The 23,547-nt window shown below is 40.0% G+C and overlaps 2 protein-coding genes across 3 annotated transcripts in view; both read left to right on the forward strand.

Moving 5' to 3' along the window:
- Positions 1 to 14,349, forward strand: part of usp28 (ubiquitin specific peptidase 28) — a 28,302-nt gene extending 13,953 nt beyond the window's left edge. The window contains exons 12-26 of one of the 2 annotated variants that reach the window (XM_005916099.3): positions 499 to 594; positions 663 to 842; positions 1,047 to 1,255; positions 2,109 to 2,179; positions 2,444 to 2,672; positions 5,012 to 5,344; positions 6,029 to 6,162; positions 6,686 to 6,967; positions 7,243 to 7,338; positions 7,930 to 8,108; positions 8,435 to 8,513; positions 9,383 to 9,462; positions 9,925 to 10,048; positions 11,514 to 11,712; positions 12,516 to 14,349. In XM_005916099.3, the coding sequence (XP_005916161.1) occupies positions 499 to 594; positions 663 to 842; positions 1,047 to 1,255; positions 2,109 to 2,179; positions 2,444 to 2,672; positions 5,012 to 5,344; positions 6,029 to 6,162; positions 6,686 to 6,967; positions 7,243 to 7,338; positions 7,930 to 8,108; positions 8,435 to 8,513; positions 9,383 to 9,462; positions 9,925 to 10,048; positions 11,514 to 11,712; positions 12,516 to 12,691 (2,467 nt within the window). In that variant the 3' untranslated portion in view covers positions 12,692 to 14,349. Of the gene's footprint in view, positions 1 to 498; positions 595 to 662; positions 843 to 1,046; positions 1,256 to 2,108; positions 2,180 to 2,443; positions 2,673 to 5,008; positions 5,345 to 6,028; positions 6,163 to 6,685; positions 6,968 to 7,242; positions 7,339 to 7,929; positions 8,109 to 8,434; positions 8,514 to 9,382; positions 9,463 to 9,924; positions 10,049 to 11,513; positions 11,713 to 12,515 lie in introns of both variants that reach the window. The other variant, XM_005916098.3, reaches the window with a different exon arrangement.
- A 1,725-nt stretch (positions 14,350 to 16,074) lies between these two features.
- Positions 16,075 to 22,169, forward strand: orai2 (ORAI calcium release-activated calcium modulator 2). Its single transcript, XM_005916103.3, has 3 exons — positions 16,075 to 16,401; positions 18,168 to 18,403; positions 19,302 to 22,169. The coding sequence occupies exons 2-3, from the start codon at positions 18,173 to 18,175 to the stop codon at positions 19,869 to 19,871; spliced, it is 801 nt and encodes a 266-aa protein (XP_005916165.1). The 5' UTR covers positions 16,075 to 16,401; positions 18,168 to 18,172; the 3' UTR covers positions 19,872 to 22,169.
- Positions 22,170 to 23,547: the final 1,378 nt, after the last annotated feature.

Raw genomic sequence — 23,547 nt, forward strand, 5'->3', positions numbered from 1 at the left:
AAAAAAAATATTTTATTTTATGTGCTGGAATGTGCAGAAAATAGGTTTAAATGTTAAACTCATTTATTCAACTCAGAGAATGTTGCATATAATTACATTTTTGCTTGATGCATAAAGTTAAAAGATTAAAACTGATAAAACAAGTTAAAAAAAAGAGACTTTTCCATTTTGATTACATTTTGTATGATGGATTATGTAGAAAAAGTAGAATTGGGCTGAAAGAGCTATCGCTTTATCACCACTTCAGGTTGTAAATCATGTTTTTAAAAAGTAACTAAGTAACTAAGTAATTAATTACTTTTGAAAATAAGTAATCAGTAAAGTAATGGGATTACTTTTTTGGGGAAGTAATCAGTAATTAGTTACTGATTACTTTTTTCAAGTAACTTGACCAACACTGTTCCATTGGTATTTTATGATGTGTGTATGGTGTAAATATTTAAATATAACTTTGCCACATTTTTAATTGTAGGAATCTTCTTGTTTTTGTGGTTACAGATATCTTCACAAAAACATTGAGCAGACCCATGAGAGGAGAGGAGAAGTAAAGAAACTAAAGGAGCAACTGGCAGTCCTTCAACAGAAACTTGAGTGGTAAGTTTTATCCTTTCTTTTTTTTAAGGTCAAATCTCCATCTAATTATCTGCTTTCTTTACTCACAGTTATAAAAACTATGGCTCTGGACCTACAAAGTACCCTCTAGCTGACATGCTCCAGTTTGTGCTGGAGTTTGCTACCACCAAGCCGACTAGCGTTTCCCCAGCTGAAGACTCGAGACAGGCCGCATCGTCACCGACTCCTCCAAGTGCCCCCCTCAGTGAAGCCATTGCCAAAGAAAGCAGGTGTTTACCTTTTTCAACTCTACTCTTCTTGTATAGAGCAACAGCATTATACTCACCGAGGCCACAAGTGGGATCTCGAAAATGAAATCATCTTTTAATAGATTTAATTTATTCTCAGTTAGTGTGGTTCCACACAGTCCTCTCTTTAAATGGGAAATCCTGACATGCTTGTAACTGCTGTGTCGTTGTTCTTGCCTTCTTTAGTGATCCCGGAGAATCAGTTTCATCAGAGAGCCTGGGTTCCAGTGTTTCCAGTTGCCAGAGGACCCCCATATACAAGCCCTTCACTCAGTGCAGACAACCTATTGACTGCCCACCACACCCTGCCCCCCACAGCATCACAGAAGAAGAGCTGCACTTTGCTAAAACCTGTCTTCAGCGTTGGAGGACTGAAGTTGAGAATGACATAAATGGTATGCTAATGATAATTCTCTTTTTATACCCACATTGATATTACCTTAAAGATTTACTTATATTGCTTTGTAAGCATCATATGAAATCATAACATCCTTCAGCTTTCTTTGTGTTGTGCTTTCAGTTGTTAAGCTGCAAACGATTTGTCTTTTGGTGCCTTGCTTGAGGGTTGATAAGTTCAGAGTGAGTAAACCAAAACAATCAAGCTGCATAGTATAAAACCCAAACATGCATAGAGTAGAGTGGGGTCATAAATCTCCTTGGGTTTTTTACCTTGTCTGGCATATTCCACATTATATAAACTCACTTGAACACCCAGTAATAAAAACACTGTGCTTAAAGATATGCTTCAATAAAACTGCTGCCAAACTGGATACAGCAGATGATGATGATGCATTAATGTGGGTAGCCTTGACAGTGAAATTGCAATGAGCCCCACGCTTTCCAATGACACTTGGTCTGCTACACTTATTCGCCATCTTCAGTGGAATAAAATACATTTCATTAAATATAAGTGCTGCAGGTGAGTAAAGAACAAAAAGTGTACTGGCACAGAGCTGTGCACCTGCACAAAAATAGAGCCAATGTTCTTCTGCTGACTGTGACTCATTCAGGCGCAGACAACACATCAGAATATGTTAAATGTCAAGATGAGTCATATTTCTTTGAATACGGGTGATAGACATTTGGCCGGCTCTCTCAACTTTCCCATTATGGCACATATCATATAAAATGTAGGACAGCTATGCAAGCATGCAAATTAGTATTATTCAGATTGACTTATTTTTGTTCCAACAGTTGTGAAAATCATTTCCTTTCAGGGTCTGTGTTTATTTTTTGCTTGTTTGCCAGAACTAAAGGCCAGCATTGACAGGCTCACTCAGACGCTCGAGGGCATGTACTCAGACAACAGTCTCTGCCAGGTAAGGCCTGCACACTCACCTAATTTAGCAATTCAATTACATATTTTACATCTGCAGCTGTAGAAAGTGAATGAGCTGAGATTAGATTAAACTTTACTGATATCTACAGAGAAACAGAAAATAGTGTCATGTAAACAGGACAACAGGACACAAATAAGAACAGGTCAACTGAAAGTAATGTTGCAGTTCATGGCGAACAGCTGATATTAAGTTGGGAAGCTGGATTCCAGTGTTCTTTCTCTATGTCTCTCGTGTGACTCTTAGGCCCCCTACAGACTCCATGCAGTGCTTGTCCATGAAGGCCAGGCATCAGCTGGTCATTACTGGGCTTACATCTATGACCATGCTAACCAGCGCTGGCTGAAGTACAATGACATAAGTGTCACTGAGTCATCGTGGGATGAGCTGGAGCGAGACTCCTTTGGAGGCATGACCAACGCAAGTGCATACTGCCTAATGTACATTGACGACAGGCTACCTCAGCTCATCACAGGTACACCTACCTTTCAGTTATTTTATTTTTAAGAGGAAATGAGAGGAATGAAAGCAATTTTTGCAGAGCGTTCTCCGTTTACTTGATGCAAAGAGGCAGTTCAGAGGTTTCAGCTATTCTCTCCAGTGCAAAGATTCCTTTGTCCAACCTTAATATTCAAGAGAGGAAGGCTATCAAACACCTGAGCAGAAACCAAAGCATCAACATACTATAGATGACAAGCGGGGGTGTACCATTCAAGTCAATTCAACTGAAATATATATATTTTTAAAACAAAGGTTTATCACTTTGTTTATTAGCCAGGATTTATTTGAGATTTTATAGATTTATAAATGTATACCAAACTAGTACATTTCATTTGCCAAATTCAAGTAAATTTAAAATTCACACTGTATTTATGAAACAAAATGCTCAGCATATCATTATAAAAATGGTTTGTCAAGAATTCCTCATTCCAGTATTCAATTCAGTTCAGTTTTAAATAGCTCGAATCACGACAATAGTCGCCCCAAGGCGCTTTATATTGTAAGATGATGGATACAAGCACTTGGCGACAGTGGGAAGGAAAAACTCCCTTTTAACAGTAGGAAACCTCGGGCACAACCAGGCTTAGAGAGAGGCTAAAGGTGAGAGGAGGGGGAGACAGGACAAGAGATGCTGTGAGTGTGCATAAATACATGTAGAGTGAAAGAAGAGTGAAAGAACGGTTATTAAAGAAGAAAGAACACTCTGTGCTTCATTGCAAGTCCCCCAGCAGCAAAGGTCTGTTGTAGTGTAACTAAAAGATGTTTTTTTAAAGTCACCTGATCCAGCCCTAACTATAAGCTTAGGAAAGTTTTGAGCCTAATCTCAAAAGTAGAGAGGGTGTCTGTCTCCTGAAACTAAACTGGAAGTTGGTTCCGCAGAAGAGTGACTATTCTACCTATAAATACTGTAGTAACCACAAGCCAGCAGTCTGTGAACTGCTGAGTGAGTCTGTCGGGGTGATACGGTACTCTGAGGTCTTTAAAATATTCAAGACCTTTTATATGAGGGGACACATCACTAGATAGACAGCATCACTTATGTATGTACTTATGTAAGTGCTAAGCAACGTTAAGGAGCAAAAAATATGTTTTTTCCTGTAACTTGGACTCATGTAGTGAGATTCAGTAAAGATAAAGGAAACTGAAATGAAAACAATTTATGTATAAATTATATGGAGTTCACCCAGTTTAAGTAGTGGCTAGATACTAGAAACTATCCATCCATCCATCTTCATCCGCTTATCCGAGGTCGGGTCGCGGGGGTAGCAGCCTAAGCAAAGAGGTCCAGACCTCCCTCTCCCCAGCCACCTCCTCCAGCTTATCCGGGGGAATACCAAGGCGTTCCCAGGCCAGCCGAGAGATATAATCTCTCCAGCGTGTCCTGGGTCTGCCCCGGGGCCTCCTCCCGGTGGGACATGCCTGGAACACCTCGCCCAGGGGGCGCCCAGGGGGCATCCTTGCCAGATGCCCGAACCACCTCAGCTGGCTCCTTTCGATGTGGAGCAGCAGCTGCTCTACTCTGAGCCCCTCCCGGATGGCCGAACTTCTCACCCTATCTCTAAGGGAGAGGCCAGCCACCCTTCGGAGGAAGCTCATTTCCGCCGCTTGTATCCGCGATCTCGTTCTTTCGGTCACTACCCACAGCTCGTGGCCATAGGTGAGGGTAGGGACGTAGATCGACCGGTAAATTGAGAGCTTCGCTTTTACACTCAGCTCCCTCTTCACCACGACGGACCGGTGCAGCGTCTGCATTACTGCAGCTGCAGCCCCAATCCGTCTGTCGATCTCCGGCTCCCTTCTCCCATCACTCGCAAACAAGACCCCGAGATACTTGAACTCCTCCACTTGGGGCAGGAACTCATCCCCGACCCGGAGTGGGCACTCCACCCTTTTCCGGCTGAGAACCATGGCCTCGTTTTGGAGGTGCTGATCCTCATTCCCGCTGCGTCACACTCGGCTGCGAACCGCTCCAGTGCGAGCTGGAGGCCTTCACCCGATGAAGCCAACAGAACCACATCATCCGCAAAAATCAGAGATGAGATTCTGAGGCCACCAAAGCGAAAGCCCTCTGCCACTTGGCTGCGCCTAGAAATCCTGTCCATAAAAATTATGAACAGAACTAGAACTAGAAACTAGAAACGCATAAACATTTTTCTATGCAAACATTTTAAGTATAGTAGCATATTGAAATACCTATTTGTACAATGGATATTAATATGCATGAATTCAAATGGTATTACTTGAAAGGCATTAAAATGATAATAAATGACAGTTAATTTCCTAACTAAAAATGTCTTACATCCCACCCAGAAGACACAGATGATGAGACGGGCCAGGTGCTCCATGGCATGGACTCTCTGCCACCCATCCTCAGGCGCTATGTCCACGAAGATAACCGCTGGTTCCAGCAGGAGCTCAGCGAATGGGAGGAGCAGTTCTGCCAGACAGCAACCCCGCAGGAAGAGTCCACCGCCTCTGCAGAGCCCACAAGTCCCAGTCTGGATAACATACAGCAGTCACCTGTTGAGCCAGCACCCCAGTCAGGATCCACTACTGAAGAGGTGGATGAAGGAGTTGCTCCAGAGCCACAGCCAGACCAAGAAGCAGAGAAAGAGCCAGAACCTGATCTCAGAAAAGAGCCAGAAGGTCTGTAGTGATGCCTGAAAAAGTGAGAATGACATAAAATATTTCATCACCACTCTAGATAATGTGGAGATGTATATGAAACATGTAGTCATTGTAATTATGTTCACACCAGGACAACTAAGCCAGTTCAATCAAATCTTGAACCTCTTTCAGGAGCACAATGAGCACAGGATGAGATTTAAGAAGCAGATTAAAACACAAAGTATTATATATCTGTTCAAGCTTTAGCCTAAGGAGCCCAAAACAGCAGTAGGCATTGTATTTAAAAACTGTATGGACCCAAAATATAATTAGCAAGGATAAGCAATTCTCAATAGAAGAAAATCTAATTCTACATGAAATATTGAACTAGTTGATTGCACTTCTTTGTCCAATTAAGCAGGTGTCAGTTATCACTTTCTCTCCAACAAAATCACCTCCTTCCAATGTAGTTTTATTGGCTGTGTAACAAGAGCCCATCAAAAATGTAATGAACACTTGTTACTGCAGAGCTTTCTTAACTCTAGACAGAAGTCTGCCCTCAGGCTGGACGAATAGACTGTATCATTGCTCAGACCTTCTAGGTGGGGTCTCTAACACCAGATGAGATTAGAATATATCCAGTAATCTAATTATATATTTAGCACTTCTTCTTTTCAAAAGACACATGTAGAGTCAAAGCCTGTCTTTCTTTTTTGACCTTAGCGCAAACAGATTTATCTCCCCCACCACCAGAGGGCCCTGGCTGCCAGCCAGGTGATACCAGCACTCCAACAGTCACTGACACCACGGGGGTCAGCCAGAGCTCTGATTCAGAGGAGAAGGAGCCGCAGAATCAGGTGAACAAGTACACGACACCTCGCCCTATCATTCCCTACCCTACCATGTTGAATATGGGTCAGAAATTCTAGGCCACAAAAATAAAGTGCGTCCATCTGGGTCAGCGATCAGATTTCCCCAGTTAGCATGGTGATGACCCTTCAGGACTTATGTAGAGCTTATTTAGAGACCTATTTAGATTAGTGTACAGATAACAAGTAGTTATTTGAAGTAATTTTTGCACTTTTTGTTGTGATCATAATATAAACATAACTGTTTTTGCTGACCTAGATAACCCGCTTTTGTTGAATGCAGATAACTATTCTGAATCACAATATTTCTCACCATGTTTCTCATTGAATACATTTGTTGTTAGAATTGCAAAGTACTGTAAATTAGCACTTTGAGACACACTGTTCAAGCCAGGTACTAGACTTCCAGAGCTTACTGGTATGCTGACAAGACCCCCAAAAGCTGTGAAAGCATACGCTGATATAAGAGAGTATATACTAACGTGTTCTATCTGAAAACTTTCTCTGTCAGATCCCTGGCCCTGATGTAGAGCTTTGCGATCAGACACCATCTGACATCCACGTAGAGAAGGATGACCCGGAGGTGGCCGGCCTCGTCTCTGAAACTGAAGAGGAGCCCCAGGCTTCTGGAGAGGCTCCTGAACCTATCGCAGAGCAAAGCAATGAGGAGCAGCAGCAGCAGCAGGAGGTTCCAGCCAGACCACGACAGACTGAGAATGAGGTCTCAGAAGTGGAGATCCCCAATGTGGGCCGGATCATGGTGAGGGCGGATGCTGACGGATACAATGAAGAGGTAAGGCCTAATGTCTTAATGGAGTGTGATTTAAGCAGTTATAAATACATACCTGCAGCTGATAGCTTTCCTAGTCAGTGGACACAAATATAAGCTAAATGATCAAATGCAGGGTTAATGTAAACGTTGATGAGATTTAAAGAGATACAATAGGTTTTGAGTCATATATCATATATGTCATATGTTTTTTCTTTGTTTACCCTTTGGACTAATTATCTGTCATTTCATGGTATAATCATTCTCTTTTTTCTCTACATTGTCATGTCATTTCCCAGATGATGCTAACTCCAGCTATGCAGGGTGTCATTCTAGCCATAGCCAAGGCCAGACAAATTTTTGATAAGGAGGGTCCCGAGGCTGGCCTCATCAAGGTATTTTTTGTTTGGGATATTGATGTTCTTTTAATCACACATCAACTCTAAATTGCAAAAAATCTGTAAAAGCTGTATGACTGATTTGACCTGATTTAGACCCAGATACTCATAAACTGTCCTTGGATCAACCCGTGCTCTAATTGCAGTTTTTATCTCTCTGCGAGACAGTTTTATTAAAAATCCACACAAAAACAAAAATGCGCATTTTATGGGACTTTTTCGCTAGAAGTTAATCCCTGAAGGAATTCCTTTTATCCTAAACTGGAGGTTCTCTTGCAATAAGCTCGGGAAGCAAGATTCACTTTGCAGGGTGAGAAGCCTCTTGAAGTATTCTTTCTGTATTTGATAAAGAACTTCTATGAAGCACAGTGTTTCATATTTAAAAAGATTAACATCAATAGCAAGATCTGTATTTTAACTTTGTCACTAAAGTCATGAAATCCCCATATTTCCTAGATTTTAAACAACAAAGAAAATACTTTAACTTGTGAAATGTGCGGTCCTTGTATAAGTCACACTGATGCCTTAAAGTGTACAATTAATTAAATAAAGCATTAAAAACATTAAAATTTCCCGTGGTTCTTTCAGGCTTTCCATGAAGAGTATTCGCGCTTGTATGAGCTCTCTGAAGAGGAGACCACACCACAGGAGGATGCACGTCTGCAGCACGCTCTGGTCTACTTCTTCCAGAACAAGGCACCCAAGCGTGTCATTGAGAGGACACTGCTTGAGCAGTTTACTGACCGCAACCTCAGTTTTGATGAGAGGTGCACACAGTCCTTGAGTGGCCAAAAAAATTGTAACACAGATGAATTTTATCCTAGATTACCCCAAATAAAAAAGTTTATAAATGAACTAACATAAAACAGAGGCATTTGAAGGTTGTAGCGTGTGTGTATATACAAGAATAGGAGTGTAATACTGTGGCTGGAAAGGTTTTTACTGAAAGCAGAATGGTAACTAAAAATACAGTAGAATATAGCATGCATATTGTGCCATCTAGTGTCCAGAGTTCAGAGCTGTAACTTTACAGTATCTTCTCCTTTCCATGCATTTGCTCTTAAACTTCATTTATCATTTTTGGTACGTACAGAGCCATCAGTATCATGAGGGAAGCCCGGGCCAAACTTCGTCTCATTAAGCCAGAAGACATGGACATGGAAGAATACATGGTACCGTCTCTAGGCTGAACGGATAAAATGTTTGATTTTTTTATGCAGGGAAAACATCATAAATATGCAAATAAAGAAATTAGTATAATTTTCAAACAGATATTTGATGAAAAAATGTCATTAGGTCCATGATGCAATATGGCAGTGATCTGTAACAGCAGCTGAGACTTGCCCCCAAAACAGAACAGGGGCAGACATCTGTTAAGTAGCTTCACTGGGTTGAATTTTTGTTCCACTGCTGAGCATCTGTGGAAAATTAGTGGCTCTGTTAACAGATTTGTGGCCAAATCACCTCATTCTTGCCTTTAATAGCAATAAAAGGCTAAAAATCCAAAAGTAAAAATAGACACCCTGCACTGCTCTCAAATGTCAGTTTTATTAAGTATTTTGCGTTTATAAAAATATTATTACATGGTTATCTCAGCTTTATGAAGGAAGTTTGTTTGTGTTCAGTATATTAAATCCCTAATCTGTGTTTATTTGGGTCTGCGTGGTTGACATTCCAGTAGGGAGCATGTAAACCCAGTGACATTTGTTCACACTGGAATGAGAACTATGTATGTTCCAGCATGGAAAGACAGCTGGGATGGTGAAGACACCAATCACAGACTGCAGTAATAAACTGTTTCTTATATCAAGAATATAGCATAAACCTAACACCAAACTTGTCTTTGATTAAATGATAGGTCTGGTGATATTCTCTATGTCTTTATATCTGTGCAGCCTCTAACAGTCTGATTTTACTTCTTTTTTTTTTCTTTTCTTTTTTTCTACAAAATAGAAGTTTTTATTCAAATATTGTCAAGTGGAAAAAATAGGAGGAGTGTAAAAGAGGGAATTACGTGATATTTCTGTTTGCTCTCTCACAGCAGTGGCATGACGATTACAGGCTGTTCAGGACGGTCTTTGTCTATCTGTTGACTGGGCTGGAGCATTACCAGCACGGGAAGTAGGTGTCGAATATTCAACACAACCCTACCCGATCAGCATGTGTCTGACCACATTTTTCCAGATTAATATATGGTTGTTTGTGCTCATTCGTGCGTTACACATAAAAAATCTCACACATCACTGATCCTTTTGACACTGCCTATTAAGTTATGAATTCTTTACACAGAGTAAAGATGCACTCATTTAAAGCCAGGATATACATACCAAAGAATAGTTAATGATAGTACAGTTCAGATATCTATATCCTTGAATACTATAACTTTAGAGTAACATAACACGAAACAATTTCTAAAAGCATGGGGACCCTCATTTTAAATACTTTTCATATGTTTTCAGATCATAAAACTAAATATTTTGCTTACATTTTGATTACATTGTGTGGGAAATAACCATTTCTTTTCTTACAAAAAGTGTATTTTTTGTGTAATATGACAGCAGTTGTTGCCTTTCCGTACTGCAGGATGCGTGAGGCACTGAATTACTTGGCCCACGCCTACGAGACCAACAGCACCCTGCTGCGAAACGGAGAGAAACGTGGTGTGGACAAGTCTCTCATTGCTGTTTACAGGAGGAAGTGTCTCACTGTGAGTAGGACTATTTTCCACTCCGTCGAATTGCAGATAGATCGCTGAGCTCGATCCTTCTCTATAAAGTCTGAAATATCAATAAAGAAAAATTATCTAAAAATAAGAGGTTTTGGTTTGCTTAAAATAAGATGTTTGCAGATCATTAGAATCCATCCTCTGGGAGTGACCCATGTCCCCCTGACATTTTCTAAAATATATTTCTCTGTACCAAAAATGTGGATAGAAGGACTGACTGGCCAAGAGGGCCACATTTAGGAGAGGAAATGTTTTGATAAGCTGCGCTTGGTTTAGTTTCCCATTACAGCCTGTATAAAATCTAGTCGGACAGTATTAGAGCAGGAGTAGATTTGTTCTCCAATGTATTGAATTTTATAAAGTATATTGACTTGGAAACGACAGTTCTTTAATTGCTGTTTTGCAGCTTTTGATTGTGTCTCTCGAACCTTTACTTTTAAAATGCCCTACATTTAAAATAGTTTAGTATCAACCTCATTTTGAATTTGATGGCAGCAACACGTCTCAAAAAAGTTGGGACCAAGGCAACGAAACGCTGGAAGTGTGAGTGGTGCTAAAAAGAAACCGCTGGAGGAACAATTTTCACAGGCCCTCAGGCAGCACTATAATAAAATCAGGCCTGATTCTGTTATGGAAATCACTGCATGAGCTCAGGAAGACTTCCTGAAACTGGCGTCTGTGAATACAGTTCCCCATATTATCTGCAAATGCAGGTTAAAGCTTTGTCACGCAAAGAGGAAGCCATATATGAACATGATCCAGAAAGGCTGATGTTTTCTCTGGGTCACAGCTCATTTAAAACGGACTGAGCAAAAGTGGAAAACTGTTCCGTGGTCATGGACGCTGCATCCTCTGGACAAAAGAGGAAAGGGACTATCTGACTTATCATCAGCACTCAGTTTAAAAAGCCTGCATTAGTGCCTATGGAATTGGCAGCTTACACATATGGAAAAGCTCCATTAGTGCTTAAAGATATATACAGGTTCTAGAACAACTTGTGCTCCCATCTAGATGACAGTTTTTTCAGGAAAGACCTTGAATATTTCGGCAAGACAATGCTAAACCGCATGCTGAATCTATTACAACAGCATGGCTTCATGCCCTGCAGTCCAGACCTTGAAACTGCTGAAAACATTTCACAAGCATAATCAAATGAATAAGATAAAACAAGGAAGCTCAGGACTGTTGAGCAGCTAGAATCCTCTATTAGACAAAAATGAGACAACATTCCCAAAAGTTCACCAGCTGTTTTCCTGAGATCCCAGATGTTTACAGACTGCTGTTAAAAGGAATTGAGAGGGCTACACAGTGGTTCTGGTGCTTTTGATTAAAATATACGGTGATAACATGTGCAAATCATTGTATTCTGTTTTTTTTAACACTTTACACAGCATCCTAGCATTTTCAGAACAGGGTTTGTACATATGTCCTGTCATCCACCACACAGGCACTGAATGAGAGCGCATCACAGCTATTTTGCAGCGGCGAGGAGGACAAAGTAGAAGAGGGTATTGCCATCATGGATGAGGCCGTCATCCCCTGCCTTCACCTGATGAACCGGGACTCGACTTTACCCCAGGAAGACCGAGATGCAATGGAGGCCATCCGCAGCCACTGGTGCTGCTGCCTGGGCCGAGACATGGATCGTAAGTTTAGATTGTACATCAGTCTGTACCGTCCAGCTCTATTATTCTTATAGCTGTATACATGATGTCTCATATGATGAGCTAGAAGTTTTAATTACAGCGGCTCAAAAAGAAATAAATATATAAGGTGGCTTGCTGCCATGCTTTTTGTGCATTTTCTGCAATACCGACTTTTAGGATGCTTTTAGGTTGCTGTAGGGTTTGCATCAAAAATGTCAAAATACACTCAATTATTTTTTAACTTTTAATAAACACAAATCATTAATTTTCAGTTAAATGTAACTGAAATATATGAAAGAAAAGGTTTATTTTTTCAAATAATTCATCACTGAGGAAAATGTGCTTGATATAAACTGGATGTATACCAGTAAAGTAAATTTCATTTGACCAGATTCCATTAAATTTTACATTATGACTTATGTAACAAAATTATATGGAAAATTCACATGTAATCAAATTACTTTAAGTCAGCATGTTGGTGCATCTTGAATAAATATTTTATGTGTATACAGTAGATGAGGATCCCTTATTCTGAGAGTTTGAAATACATTTAAATTAAAAGGAATGTGGGACAGGGGCATAAAGGCTTATATTGAGTCAATACAGTATAAAGTTTGCGTACCCAAAAGTGTAGGTGCACCCTTAGACAACATTTTGCTGTAATTACACACATACATTTAATTCTATACCAGTAATGCTGCTAGCTAATTAAAATTTAAACCTTAAATTGAAACAAAATTGCAATAAAGAAAATCAACAATAAACCAAGTCGCTCACTTCTGCTGCTCCTCCTTTGTGTTCAGACTCATTGCAGGTGAAGCTCGGCGAGTTGCTTCCCAGAGTTCTGGACGGTTCAGCTGACACAGTAGTGCTTAAAGACCCACCCAAAGTCCACGTCACCCAGGCCTACGACCTGTGCAGTCGCCTGGCTGCTGTTATGGAATCCATCCACAACACATCAGTGGTCATTGTGAAGTGAAATCCCAACAACTCTTTTTTTTTAACTGTGTATCTTAACTGAAAGTGTCCCGGCTGATGGTTTCTTCTCCACTGACAGACTGTAGGGCTGAGACATCATGTAGTTTTAGCACAGATTGTTTATTTTAGTATATCTGCTGTTTTGCATTGCACACTTGCCTTGTTCACATAGCAAACCCTGTGGGTAAATGATGGACCATGCAGGGCTGTCACCACACGAATACATAATTATTACAAGAACACATATCGTGGCATTTTACCCCAAAAGCCTCAAAAAGAAGTCAATGTTCTTCTCAAGAATATTAAGGTATGCACTTTGACTGCTCACCATACGCAAACAGCTATAATGTGTAAAAGAGGTACAAACTGTACTTAAAATTTTAAGGACTACATCACAAGGTTATGCAAAAAAGAAGCCCAAAAGGTTGCAGTATTGCTATGTTTTGCCTGGTACACGATGGAGAACCAGCAACTCTAAAGCGGGGATTATCTTTTCAGGTAACACCTAAAAGTTTGAAACTTGTCTGAAACTGTCTTTATGTTACCCGCTACAAAGAGACCGATAAAGATTTAAGTAGCTCTGACCATCAATTTACAAAACCAGCTTGCTGGAAAACAGTGAGGCATTGAAATTCTGATTGGTGCAAATGTTCATATATGGAAATGTTTAGCTGGGCTACCCCGTTAACTTGAAAAAGTGTTAACAGTTGTCCTGTCGCTCAGCTCTGCAGTAAGTGACTGGATTGATATTTGGATTGTGAATATACAATGGGGCCTTTTTACAAGACTAAAAAAAACCCACAAAATTTATACTGCACAGAAAATAATAGTGTTTAATAGATTTTTTAAAAATATATGTTTTATATTACTTTATTATCTTTGAAGGTCTATCTGTAAACGCTGTAAGCCTTTTGAAAGGAGACTTGATATTGGAAATCCTGTTTTGTGTCGCAGATGCAACACGTTATCGTGAATGAATGAGGATTTCTAGATGAGCTACTGTAACAGCCATTTTTGCCCACTGATTTCAGTCTTTCACTTGTGCTCTGTGATGATACAAATAAATGTTTTAAATACTCTCTGCGTGCTTATTATTAAGACTATTATTGTGACTTGTGTGGGCAGGCTTTGAAGCTGTTCCAGCTGTTGTTCCTTCCCAAAACCAAAGCAGCATCACAAACACCCAAACAGAATTAATCCGCCTAAGGAGTTTGGCTGTTCCCCAGTAAGTATTAAAGAAAAATAAATCAATGAGCAGCAATGTTTGGGGATTTTTTTGCATTATAGTAAACATCTTATTTTGGATAGATAGCACATATGCCATGTGTTTTAATCCACAGAAGATAATTGATAATACCCATTTCCGGGCTGGCTGCTTCTTCCAAGGAGTCATACTTTATTGTATTTTTTTTTTCAAGTTGCCTTGTGCACAAGTTGTCTTTATGCATATAAGACAAGGCTCTGTCATGGTTTGGTATTTCAGCCAGTGGTGTTGGAGATTGATGGAATTATGAACACAGAAAAGGACCATCAAATTTTGATCTGCCATGCAAAATTATCTAGAAAGTATCTGACTAGCAACAGCTTCAACATGGCAGTAATCCCAAACACACTGCGCAGATGCAGTAAATGCTTACCTGGTTAAAAAAGACACAATTGAACACTATCAGCCATGGATTGGCCTCCTCAGAGTCCAGAAGCAGTGTGGGATCATCTTGACAGAGAGCAGAACAAATGCAGGCAGCATCCAAAGAAGAGCTTTGAATCTCCTTCAAGACCCCTGGAGAACAATTCCTGGAGTTACTTAAAGAAAGTACAGGACAGCTTACCTAAGACACCCAGTTACTGAAGAGTAAAGGTGGTCACACCAAATATTGATTTTCAAGCTTGTTAGAATTGTATAAACTATGTTTGTCCTCAAATATTGTATTTTCACTGATGTTTGCTTGCTTTTTTAACTACACGTATTTTCCTAGAAAAATATAATGAAATAAGAAGGGCTCCAGACTTTTGCACAGTACTGTAAATCTACAATAAGAACCAGTTATGTTACAGAAGTCAGACACACTTACCTCTCATTGGCCTATTAACAGATTTCTTTACATTAGGATAATACCAGATTTAGTTGGATTTTTTCTTCTTCTTTTACTCTCAATGAGTTAATTTCATCTGCTGATTAGACCACGTGTAAATCTATTGCTATTTATGATCTCTCTGCAGTTATACTGAGATTAAGACAATAATACTTGAGAGTCAGAGTTGGCACGAGGTGGATTAAGATCTGATTTTCGCTAGTCAGCATTGTTGAAGGATGTCAAGGGGGGCTGTTGATATGTCTACAGCTGTTTGAAGTTTTCAGGACATGTAGTGTTATTGTTCCATCTGAAGTTCATCATTTGAGGAATGCAGCAACATTTTTAAAGGAGCATAGAAGTCCAGTGTTTCCCGGATTATATCTGGGACCACTTCAGCACACACACTGCTCTTTACAAACAGCAGTGACTGTTCTGTTTGTAAAGAGTTTCGCAATTCTCACAGCAGGTGCAAAGGCATGACCAGCTACTTTCAGCAACTACATAGGTATTCAACAACAAAAGCATGTATGCAAGTTAAATAGACAATTTGTCAAGAGTTACTCTTAAAATATAATTTCAAAAACAACCAAAAAAAGATCTCTACAGGTAAGTAGTTTTGTGCATAAGGCAAGATTTCTCATAATATACAATACAATATTTCAGCCACAGGAAACTGACATGAGTGGCAAGCATGAGCCTGGCTCCTGGATGAAAAATCTTTAAATAGATGCATCTAAAAAAAAAAGTTTTGACAGCAGTAAATGCACTTCCACATACTGGCATTTTGCTAGTGCCAGTGGTGTGAGGGATATAACCACTCTGTCAGCTTTACAGAGGATATTACCTCCAAAATAGCCCTGGATGATCTTACCCACCAGTTACAGTTAGTTGCACTTTTGAGTTTGATCTAAAATTAACATTACAGGTCTTATTACATACTTTAAGAGGTATAATAACATTATTTAATTTATGTATCTTATTAACCCTGTGAGAGGCCTACTTTAGAGATTGCGACATAAAGCATTGCTGGGTCTAGAAACAATCAAAACATGGTGCAAGTCATTATTTTTCTAAACCCAGTCTAGACAACTATTTATGCTTATAATGCAGTGTTATTGGGAACAGGATTCACTGTTAAACTTTCTTTAATTATTTTTAAGTGTTTTATGTGGAATTATTTTATGCATGAACAATGAAAGGGGCTTTTTGAACAGTCTTCCTTGTATTGTAGGAGACACCGGGAGGCTTCCACCTGCTTTTATTTTGAAAGTTGCACGCCCAAGCGGAAACCTTTTATTTTAAGGACTTTAGTTTTCCTCAGCTTCCGTTCTGCACTCTGCTGGGACCGCACCATCCGAACCAGGAAACCAGGCGGCAGGTGAACTTACTTGGAATTGAAGCGCAACTGTCACGCAGGTTGTCGGGGTATGGAGGAGAGGAGTGCATTTGGAGGACCTGGTTCAGATGCAGGAGTGAAACGGGGGTACTTTTATTGATTAACTACAAGCCAAGAGCGGAAGTTGTTTGACTAAAACACCCGGAGAGGACCGGAGAGCGTTCATTTGTCGGGTGGCAACGTGGAGAGAGGACTGTCTCGGAGTTTGCACCCGTAATTAAAAGGCACTTTGGCGGATAGGTAAGACGGAAAGTTAAGGAACAGGCGAACTTGCTGAGAATGGCTAGCTAAATAAGCTAGCTGGTAGAGACCTGCTTTTTCTGAATTTTGTTATGGTGCTCATATCAGGTGAAGATGGACTCAGGCTAAAATGCGCACCAGATTTTTTGCATAAGTATTAGCATTATGTCTTCCGGCTTTTACTGTTTAACGCTGACTGAAATAACAGCGGTATTTTAGCTTTCTGTTAGCGAAACTCTGTAAACGGATCCTGCCAACTTACCAGAGTTCTAAATATACATAGAGACGTAAAGGTGCACCCATCTGCTGAAACGTGTTACCCCTGCAAAATCATGGGGCCACCGTTTTGCACTTGTCTGTTTCTGTTTTGTTGTGTGTTGTGATAGATAGATAGATAGATAGACAGACAGATAGATAGTATATATATATATATATATATATATATATTTATATATATATATATATATATTATATATAGATAGATAGATAGATAGATAGATAGATAGATAGATAGATAGATAGATAGATAGATAGATAGATAGATAGATGAGAGAAAGAGAGTGGGCGAGATAGTGCGCACCACTATCTATATATCTAACTATCATAAGCACTGACGCATTAATGGTTAAAGTGCAAACTGTAAAATTCAGTGGTTTGTGTTTGCACAGCCTGTGCTTGCACATCGTGAAGGGAGATAGACGTACTGCTGCTGTGCAGTTTGTTGAATATTGTTGTTGAGTGCATCACTTCAGAATATGCCAGTGGATATGTGCTTACATATACATGCTTAAGTCTTTGCTTTTTTCATGTGTTTTTACTCATGGCATGGCTGTTTGTATTCATGCGTTAACTTTGTCTTTTTTTCCACAATAGTGATTTCCTGTTCCCTCCCTTTAGCTCCCTGGCTCTTTGCCAATAGGTTGTTGGTGCAAAACATTGTTGAGACAGCCCCCCTCTTCTCTCTCGCTCTCTCACACTCACACACACAGAGTTTTGGGAGTATTTGGATAGTGAGCTCCTGTGATTGATGGCCAGGAGAAAACACAGCAAAGATAAACATTCACAACCAAGCATTTCTTTATATATAAACTTTATTGGGTTACTGTGATAACATCGCAGTTAATAAACTGAAGGACCCATGATGTATCTTTTTTTTTTCTTTCTTTTTTTGTAATATGTAAACAGACCTAGATATGGGCAGGAGCTGGTAAACAATCTTGGCTATAAATGCTGCAGTATTGTATGGTTAAAAATATGAATGTCACAGATTGATGATTTATGAGCTACAATTGTCCACAGCAGCATCACCAAATGTAAATTTTTGTATCTGATGCGTATCTCCTGTGACCACAAGGGAAGTTTTCTGTTTTCAAAATGAGTCACTTAAAAAAAAATGTTGGTTTTGTTAAATGTCCCACAGTACGCTGATCACAAGGTTAACACTGTCTCCTGCTTCTCAATCAATCATAATTTGGTGATTAATTTGAGGAAGTGCTTTCAAAATAAAGTTCATGGTAATGTGATAGAATAGCAGTTAACAGCTGTGACTATATTTAGAGCTAAGAATCACGCTAAAGTGGCTTCATTTTTTGCATAAAAGTGGTACATGTCAAAGGGTTCTTGCAGGAGATTTAAAAAAAAAAAACTTTTGTTATTATCATTTAAACATGCCACGTGTATTAATCTCATATCTCTAATCTTAATCTGTAATGGGATCTGAGACACCAGGTCATTGATGTGATTCTGTCTCGCTTCATATCCACCAGGTGAAATGAGCAGTGAGCTGAATGTGCCTATGGGTTCTCCAGCCCTAGGGGTCGCAGAGCATGCCCCAGACAACAGCGGGATGGACTACAGGGACTGGGTGCGACGTAGTTACCTGGAGTTGGTCAGCTCCAACCACCACTCAGTGCAGGCACTGTCGTGGAGGAAACTCTATCTGAGCCGTGCCAAGCTGAAGGCCTCCAGCAGGACCTCTGCACTGTTGTCTGGCTTTGCAATGGTTAGTCAGTTTAGTCCAATATGAAAAATCCCCACTAACCTGCAGGAAGGAAGTGGTTTTAAATGTCATGTTTGTGCTGTCCATTTGCATTCTTAATGGGATGAGTGTTTTTTCTGACAATATAAATTAAATATATCGTTAAAGTTGATGAATTAAGTTTTTGACAGAGAAGCACATCTTGTGTTCTGTTGTGATCAAATTTGGACAGCAATTTTCCCACAAAGTAACAGCTATATAGTTAACTTAGTTGTTGTTTTGTTATCTCCATAGTAAATTTATTATTTTGCTCATCAAGAAGAAGCATTTGTAGCTGTTCTGGCATTGTGGCTTCTCACAAGACAAGCCACAGCCTCTGTTGCTATGGAGAGTAAGGCAGACAGAGCAAAACGCATTGCCTTCGAAACAGAATCTCACACTGACCCAGAAACTGAAATTTCATAAACCGCTTCATTTCCTGTGTGTGTGTGTGTGTGTGTGTGTGTGCGCGTGTGCGTGCGTGCGTGCGTGCCACCAGGTCTTTGCTGGGCCAATTCTGGCCCTCTTACCTTATGCTTGACACCCCTGATCATTGGAGTTAGAGATTTATTCATGCCGAAGCCAATTCAAGCCTCCATTTGAGGGACTGCAGTTTGTTGGCTTTATTTTTCAGCCCTGGAAGCATGGTGGTTGTTATCTGACTTGAGAGTTAACATTCCAGAAAGTTTCTGAAGGCTTAGACTTGCCAAAAAACTGCTTTCTTAGTGACTTAAATACTTCTGACCACAGTTAATGGGACCTCATACAGAAGGGTTAGAAAATGCCTGAAATTCTTTGCGTAGTATAGTTTGCATTGTGTTGGTGTGCTTTGATGTACTCATGGATGTAGAGTAATTCGGATATGTCTGTTTAAATGACTCAGGTGGCCATGGTTGAGGTGCAGCTGGAAGTTCAATACAGTTACCCACGTCTGCTTCTCATCGCCTTCAGTGTGTGCACCACCATCCTGGTGGCAGTGCACCTCTTTGCTCTGCTGATCAGCACCTGCATTCTTCCTAATGTGGAAGCTGTCAGCAACATCCACAACCTCAACTCCGTCAGCGAGTCGCCTCACGAACGCATGCACTACTACATCGAGCTGGCCTGGGGCTTCTCCACGGCCTTGGGGATCCTGTTGTTTTTAGCAGAAGTGGTGCTCCTCTGCTGGATCAAGTTCTTGCCTGTAGAATCTGGCAAGATCAAAAAGACAACTACCACATCAGCCACCCCTCTGGAAACCACCACCCCCTCGCAGCAGAACCCCGGCTGGCAGGCTGCCCTGGCCTCCACCATCATCATGGTCCCGGTGGGGGTGATTTTTGTGGTGTTCACCATTCACTTCTATCGCTCTCTGGTTCGCCACAAGACAGAGCGCCACCACCAGGAGATCGAAGAACTGCACAAGATTAAGGTGCAGCTGGACGGCCACGAGAGAGGACTCCAGAATGTCTGAAGACATGACGGCAGCTTTAATGACTTCACTTTGTCTCATATATTTATCAAACCCTCTCTCCCTTTTCTAAAATGTATTCTGGTCACTTTTAATACCTTGGACATGTCAGCAGTGAGCTTTAAAGTGTTGCAGTGCCGACAACCAATGTGTTCCAGACTGCTAATTTATTCTTATGGTGAACTTGTATTGTAGGATTTGTGCAGTGACTTTTTTCTGTGCTTTCAATCTTTAATCTGTGCTGATGAAAGGTCAAGTTAAAAGGTTTACAGAAAAAAAGGGCTATTAAGTTCTGTGTGCCATTCTTGCTATATCTCTGTTTTCATGTTAGGGTTGGGAGCTGGTGATGATTCCATTGTTGCAATGTTTGTTCAGTCTGAGAATGACTCGTTTTTTTTGGAATCTCTTATAAGTCCTCACTTAATGGCATAAAAGTAACCAATAATTCTCAAAAAGTTGTTCTGATTAAGCTTTGTTTATCATCTTGCCTTAAGTAATTTGCCATAATGTAATGTGGCTTTTGTTTGATTATTGTCTTTTCTGAAAACTGGTCTCTATGCTCAGCTTTATTTAGGCATAACTGTGACAGAGAGAGCCATAGCGTGCAGTATTTGTCACGCAAAGTGTAACGATGCTTTTGAACGTTCAGCTTTTCCTACTGTTGTTACTGAAAACATGTTTCTTTATGCATCTGTACCATCCCTCCCACGCAGATGCCATGTTGTGGGAGGGATCATTATATTAATCGTCGAATACGTGACATTATAATGAGCCGAGCTACTCACAAAGATGGAAGAGATGCTCATAATCCTGTGACGCGGTTATCATATTGACCAAGGTTTTACTTCACTTGAAGATGACACATTTAGGTGCCATCAGATTCAAGTTAAAGAGTGTGTGTCTGAAAGGGGTCTGAGTCTCAATCCAGAGTGGAAAAATTCTACTTTAGAGAGAGGTTTGTAGAAGGTCTTTGATGTCAATTATGGAATTGGTCAGTTTACCTTTTTTTAATTAGTTGTACCAAGTTAAGGTTTAATATTTTTACAGCACTTATATCTGAACACTCATACAAGCCACATTCACCCACAAAGCACTTTCTGAATAACATGTATGCACTGGAAGCTATTTCTTACCCAGTGCTACTTAGACACAATCTGTAGGAGCTGGGAATCAAACCACCAACTTTCTAATCATTAGAGAACCTGCTCTACCTTCTGAGCCACAGCCATCCTGATATAGAAAGATGCAGCTTTTTGCACCTACATGCTTAACTCTATAATGACAGGCAAAGTGTAACTGCCAACAAAAACGCGAGTTGTGTGTAATTGTCAGATGGATTCTGTGAGAGACTCAAAGATTTGGATTTGTATAGCAAAGTCAATACTTGATTTAGGTTTGATGAAATGCTACTGAACCCCAGACCTCATGCATTATGTGGTGGCCTTATTGCTCACCCTCAACCTGCCCCTCCAGTGGGGTATACAACAAACTGCAAGCAGCTGTGCGGTGTCTCTGTTCTGACTGGAGGGGAATTGTTAAACTAAGTATCTATTGTTGGTACGTCTTAAAAAAGCTGCATTCTAGTGTTTTTTTTCAGCCAAAATCTCACAAATGCCTCAAACCTTTTTTTTTTTTCCCTTTTTACTCAAATAGCTTTTACTGTCTGTTAAGACCCTGGATCCTTTGTAAAAGATGTCAAATGTGTCTATTCTGTATATACTGATGATGCACAAATTGCTTAAATATGAATGTGTTACTGTCCAAATATAGTTCTGCCTTACAGAATTGTTGCCTTTTATGAAACGCTGTTTTGCTAAAGGTCATAACACAAGCACATCTTTTGTTGGAAATGTAGTGAAGCTAAAATGTGAGTTGGGTGTCATTCAAATATTTGGAGGAAGAGTCACATATGAACAGTCACAAAGTGCATGTAACGAGCATGATTTATGGTGTTTACAGTTTACAGGTTTTTTTAAAATGTTTTCAGTTAAGTGTGGGTCCATGAACGGAAATCCGCACGGCGAATGACGATGTTTGAAAAAAGAAAAATGTTCAAAACAACATTCCAAATATGACTGACCAAAGTGTTGCTCAGTTATGTGTCGTTTCTTTCTTTTCAGAACAGAAAAAAGTGCACTTGTAGTTTAATTGTACAGTAAGTAAGTGTCGGTTTCTTATCAAAGAACGTCCTCCATTGTGCTGTTTGTTGCTTCTTAAATGGATACTGCAGAGGACACGGAGACCTGTGCTGTAAGATAATTAACACCCTGAAGGCCACCAAAAATAAAAAGTTCTCTGTGTCTTTTATGTCCACGTCCATTTTTAGGCACTGTGAAAAATAATGATTTAGCTTCACTCCGTCTATTGAAATGAACTGACCTCGTGTGGCTTGACTAATGGCCACAGGAGGAAATGGTACTTGAGAAAAAGATAAATAAAATCAAACTTTTCCTGTCTTGTTGCTCCTGTCCCAACCAGGTAAACTAGTTCTGATAATCTTCTCAGGATGAGACTGAGGCCTGAAATGTCCAAACGTTCTTCAAAAAAAAAAAAAAAAAAAAAGTCTTGTAATGTGAGGAGGTGTTATTGAGGTAACAGGTCACACTGTGTTGTTTTGTGAAGCATTCCTGCAGTGCTACATGCTAATAGTAAAAACATCTTCAGACTACTGCTGTCAAAAACATAATGTCTTAGACAAACCTTTGTAAGGAACTTTATTTTAGTGATAAACGTCCTTCTGATGTTCTTTGAACATTTCTTGAGAAGGCCGTGAGAACGTCATCAACACTGTGGGAGGATTTCCTGCTAGCTGGGAACTTGCAGTTGCCAGTATTACAAAATAACTGATTGACTGTGACTGATTAGCAAGCCAAAGACATCCTGAACAGCACGAGACAGCAAAAAAGTAAAAGATCTCCAACATGCAATATCAATAAGATAGTGCACTTTTTTAACATTTTGCATGGCTTGAACGATCCACGGTATTTAAGGCCAGAGGTTTCTGTGTGTGGCACGGAGTTAAATCATCACTCTTAACAGTTTGATAAAAATGCTAAACAGTGATGATGAATATGGTGAGCAAACAGACATTCTTGTACTCCTGAAATGTAAATTCTGCTTGAAATCATTTGTTTAGATGAGTGTCACCAAGTGAAGTTTAGCCCATGTCTAAGACTAGTGCAGTGCGCTATATGAAGCAGCGAGCATGCCTCTGCTCAGCAGTGGAGGACATTGTGCATATTTTGAAGCACTTAACCTTTGAAAGACTCAAATCTTGTAAGAGAAACAGAACTCTGTCCAGGATTCAGAGAACCATTAAGCTGGCTGCACAAAGACTACTGAAGGACGCTGGCTTTGACTTAAAAACAGACTTCAAAAAGAGAAAATTGAAACATTTTTGTGTCATTTTAGAATTCGGTCCAACATTTACAGCAAAGAGAGAATTTGAGATTCAGTAAAAAGAGACCTATGCTCATACATAGAGCTTTAAACATGGGTTGTCATCAAGGACTCTATATTTGCTTAGTTATAGAACACCCTTTCAGAAAGGACCTTCAGGTAGAGCAATCATTCATAGTTTGCAGTACATATTACCTGTGGTGTAGCACAGAGTTCAATTTTTTAGGCCTTTTTTTATTTTCTGTTTACATCTCTTTTTCCACTAGGAAAGATCACCGAC

Source organism: Haplochromis burtoni, unplaced genomic scaffold (genome assembly GCF_018398535.1).
Source record: "Haplochromis burtoni strain Fernald_Lab_line unplaced genomic scaffold, NCSU_Asbu1 Contig_17, whole genome shotgun sequence".
NCBI classification, from domain to species: domain Eukaryota; kingdom Metazoa; phylum Chordata; class Actinopteri; order Cichliformes; family Cichlidae; genus Haplochromis; species Haplochromis burtoni.

What these genes read in the sequence shown, in the direction of transcription:
- orai2 (XM_005916103.3), top strand. Translation starts at nt 18,173, where the DNA reads ATGAGCAGTGAGCTGAATGTGCCTATGGGTTCTCCAGCCCTAGGGGTC. An exon ending in TGTTGTCTGGCTTTGCAATG is followed by an intron (nt 18,404 to 19,301) that starts GTTAGTCAGTTT and finishes TAAATGACTCAG; the next exon opens with GTGGCCATGGTTGAGGTGCA.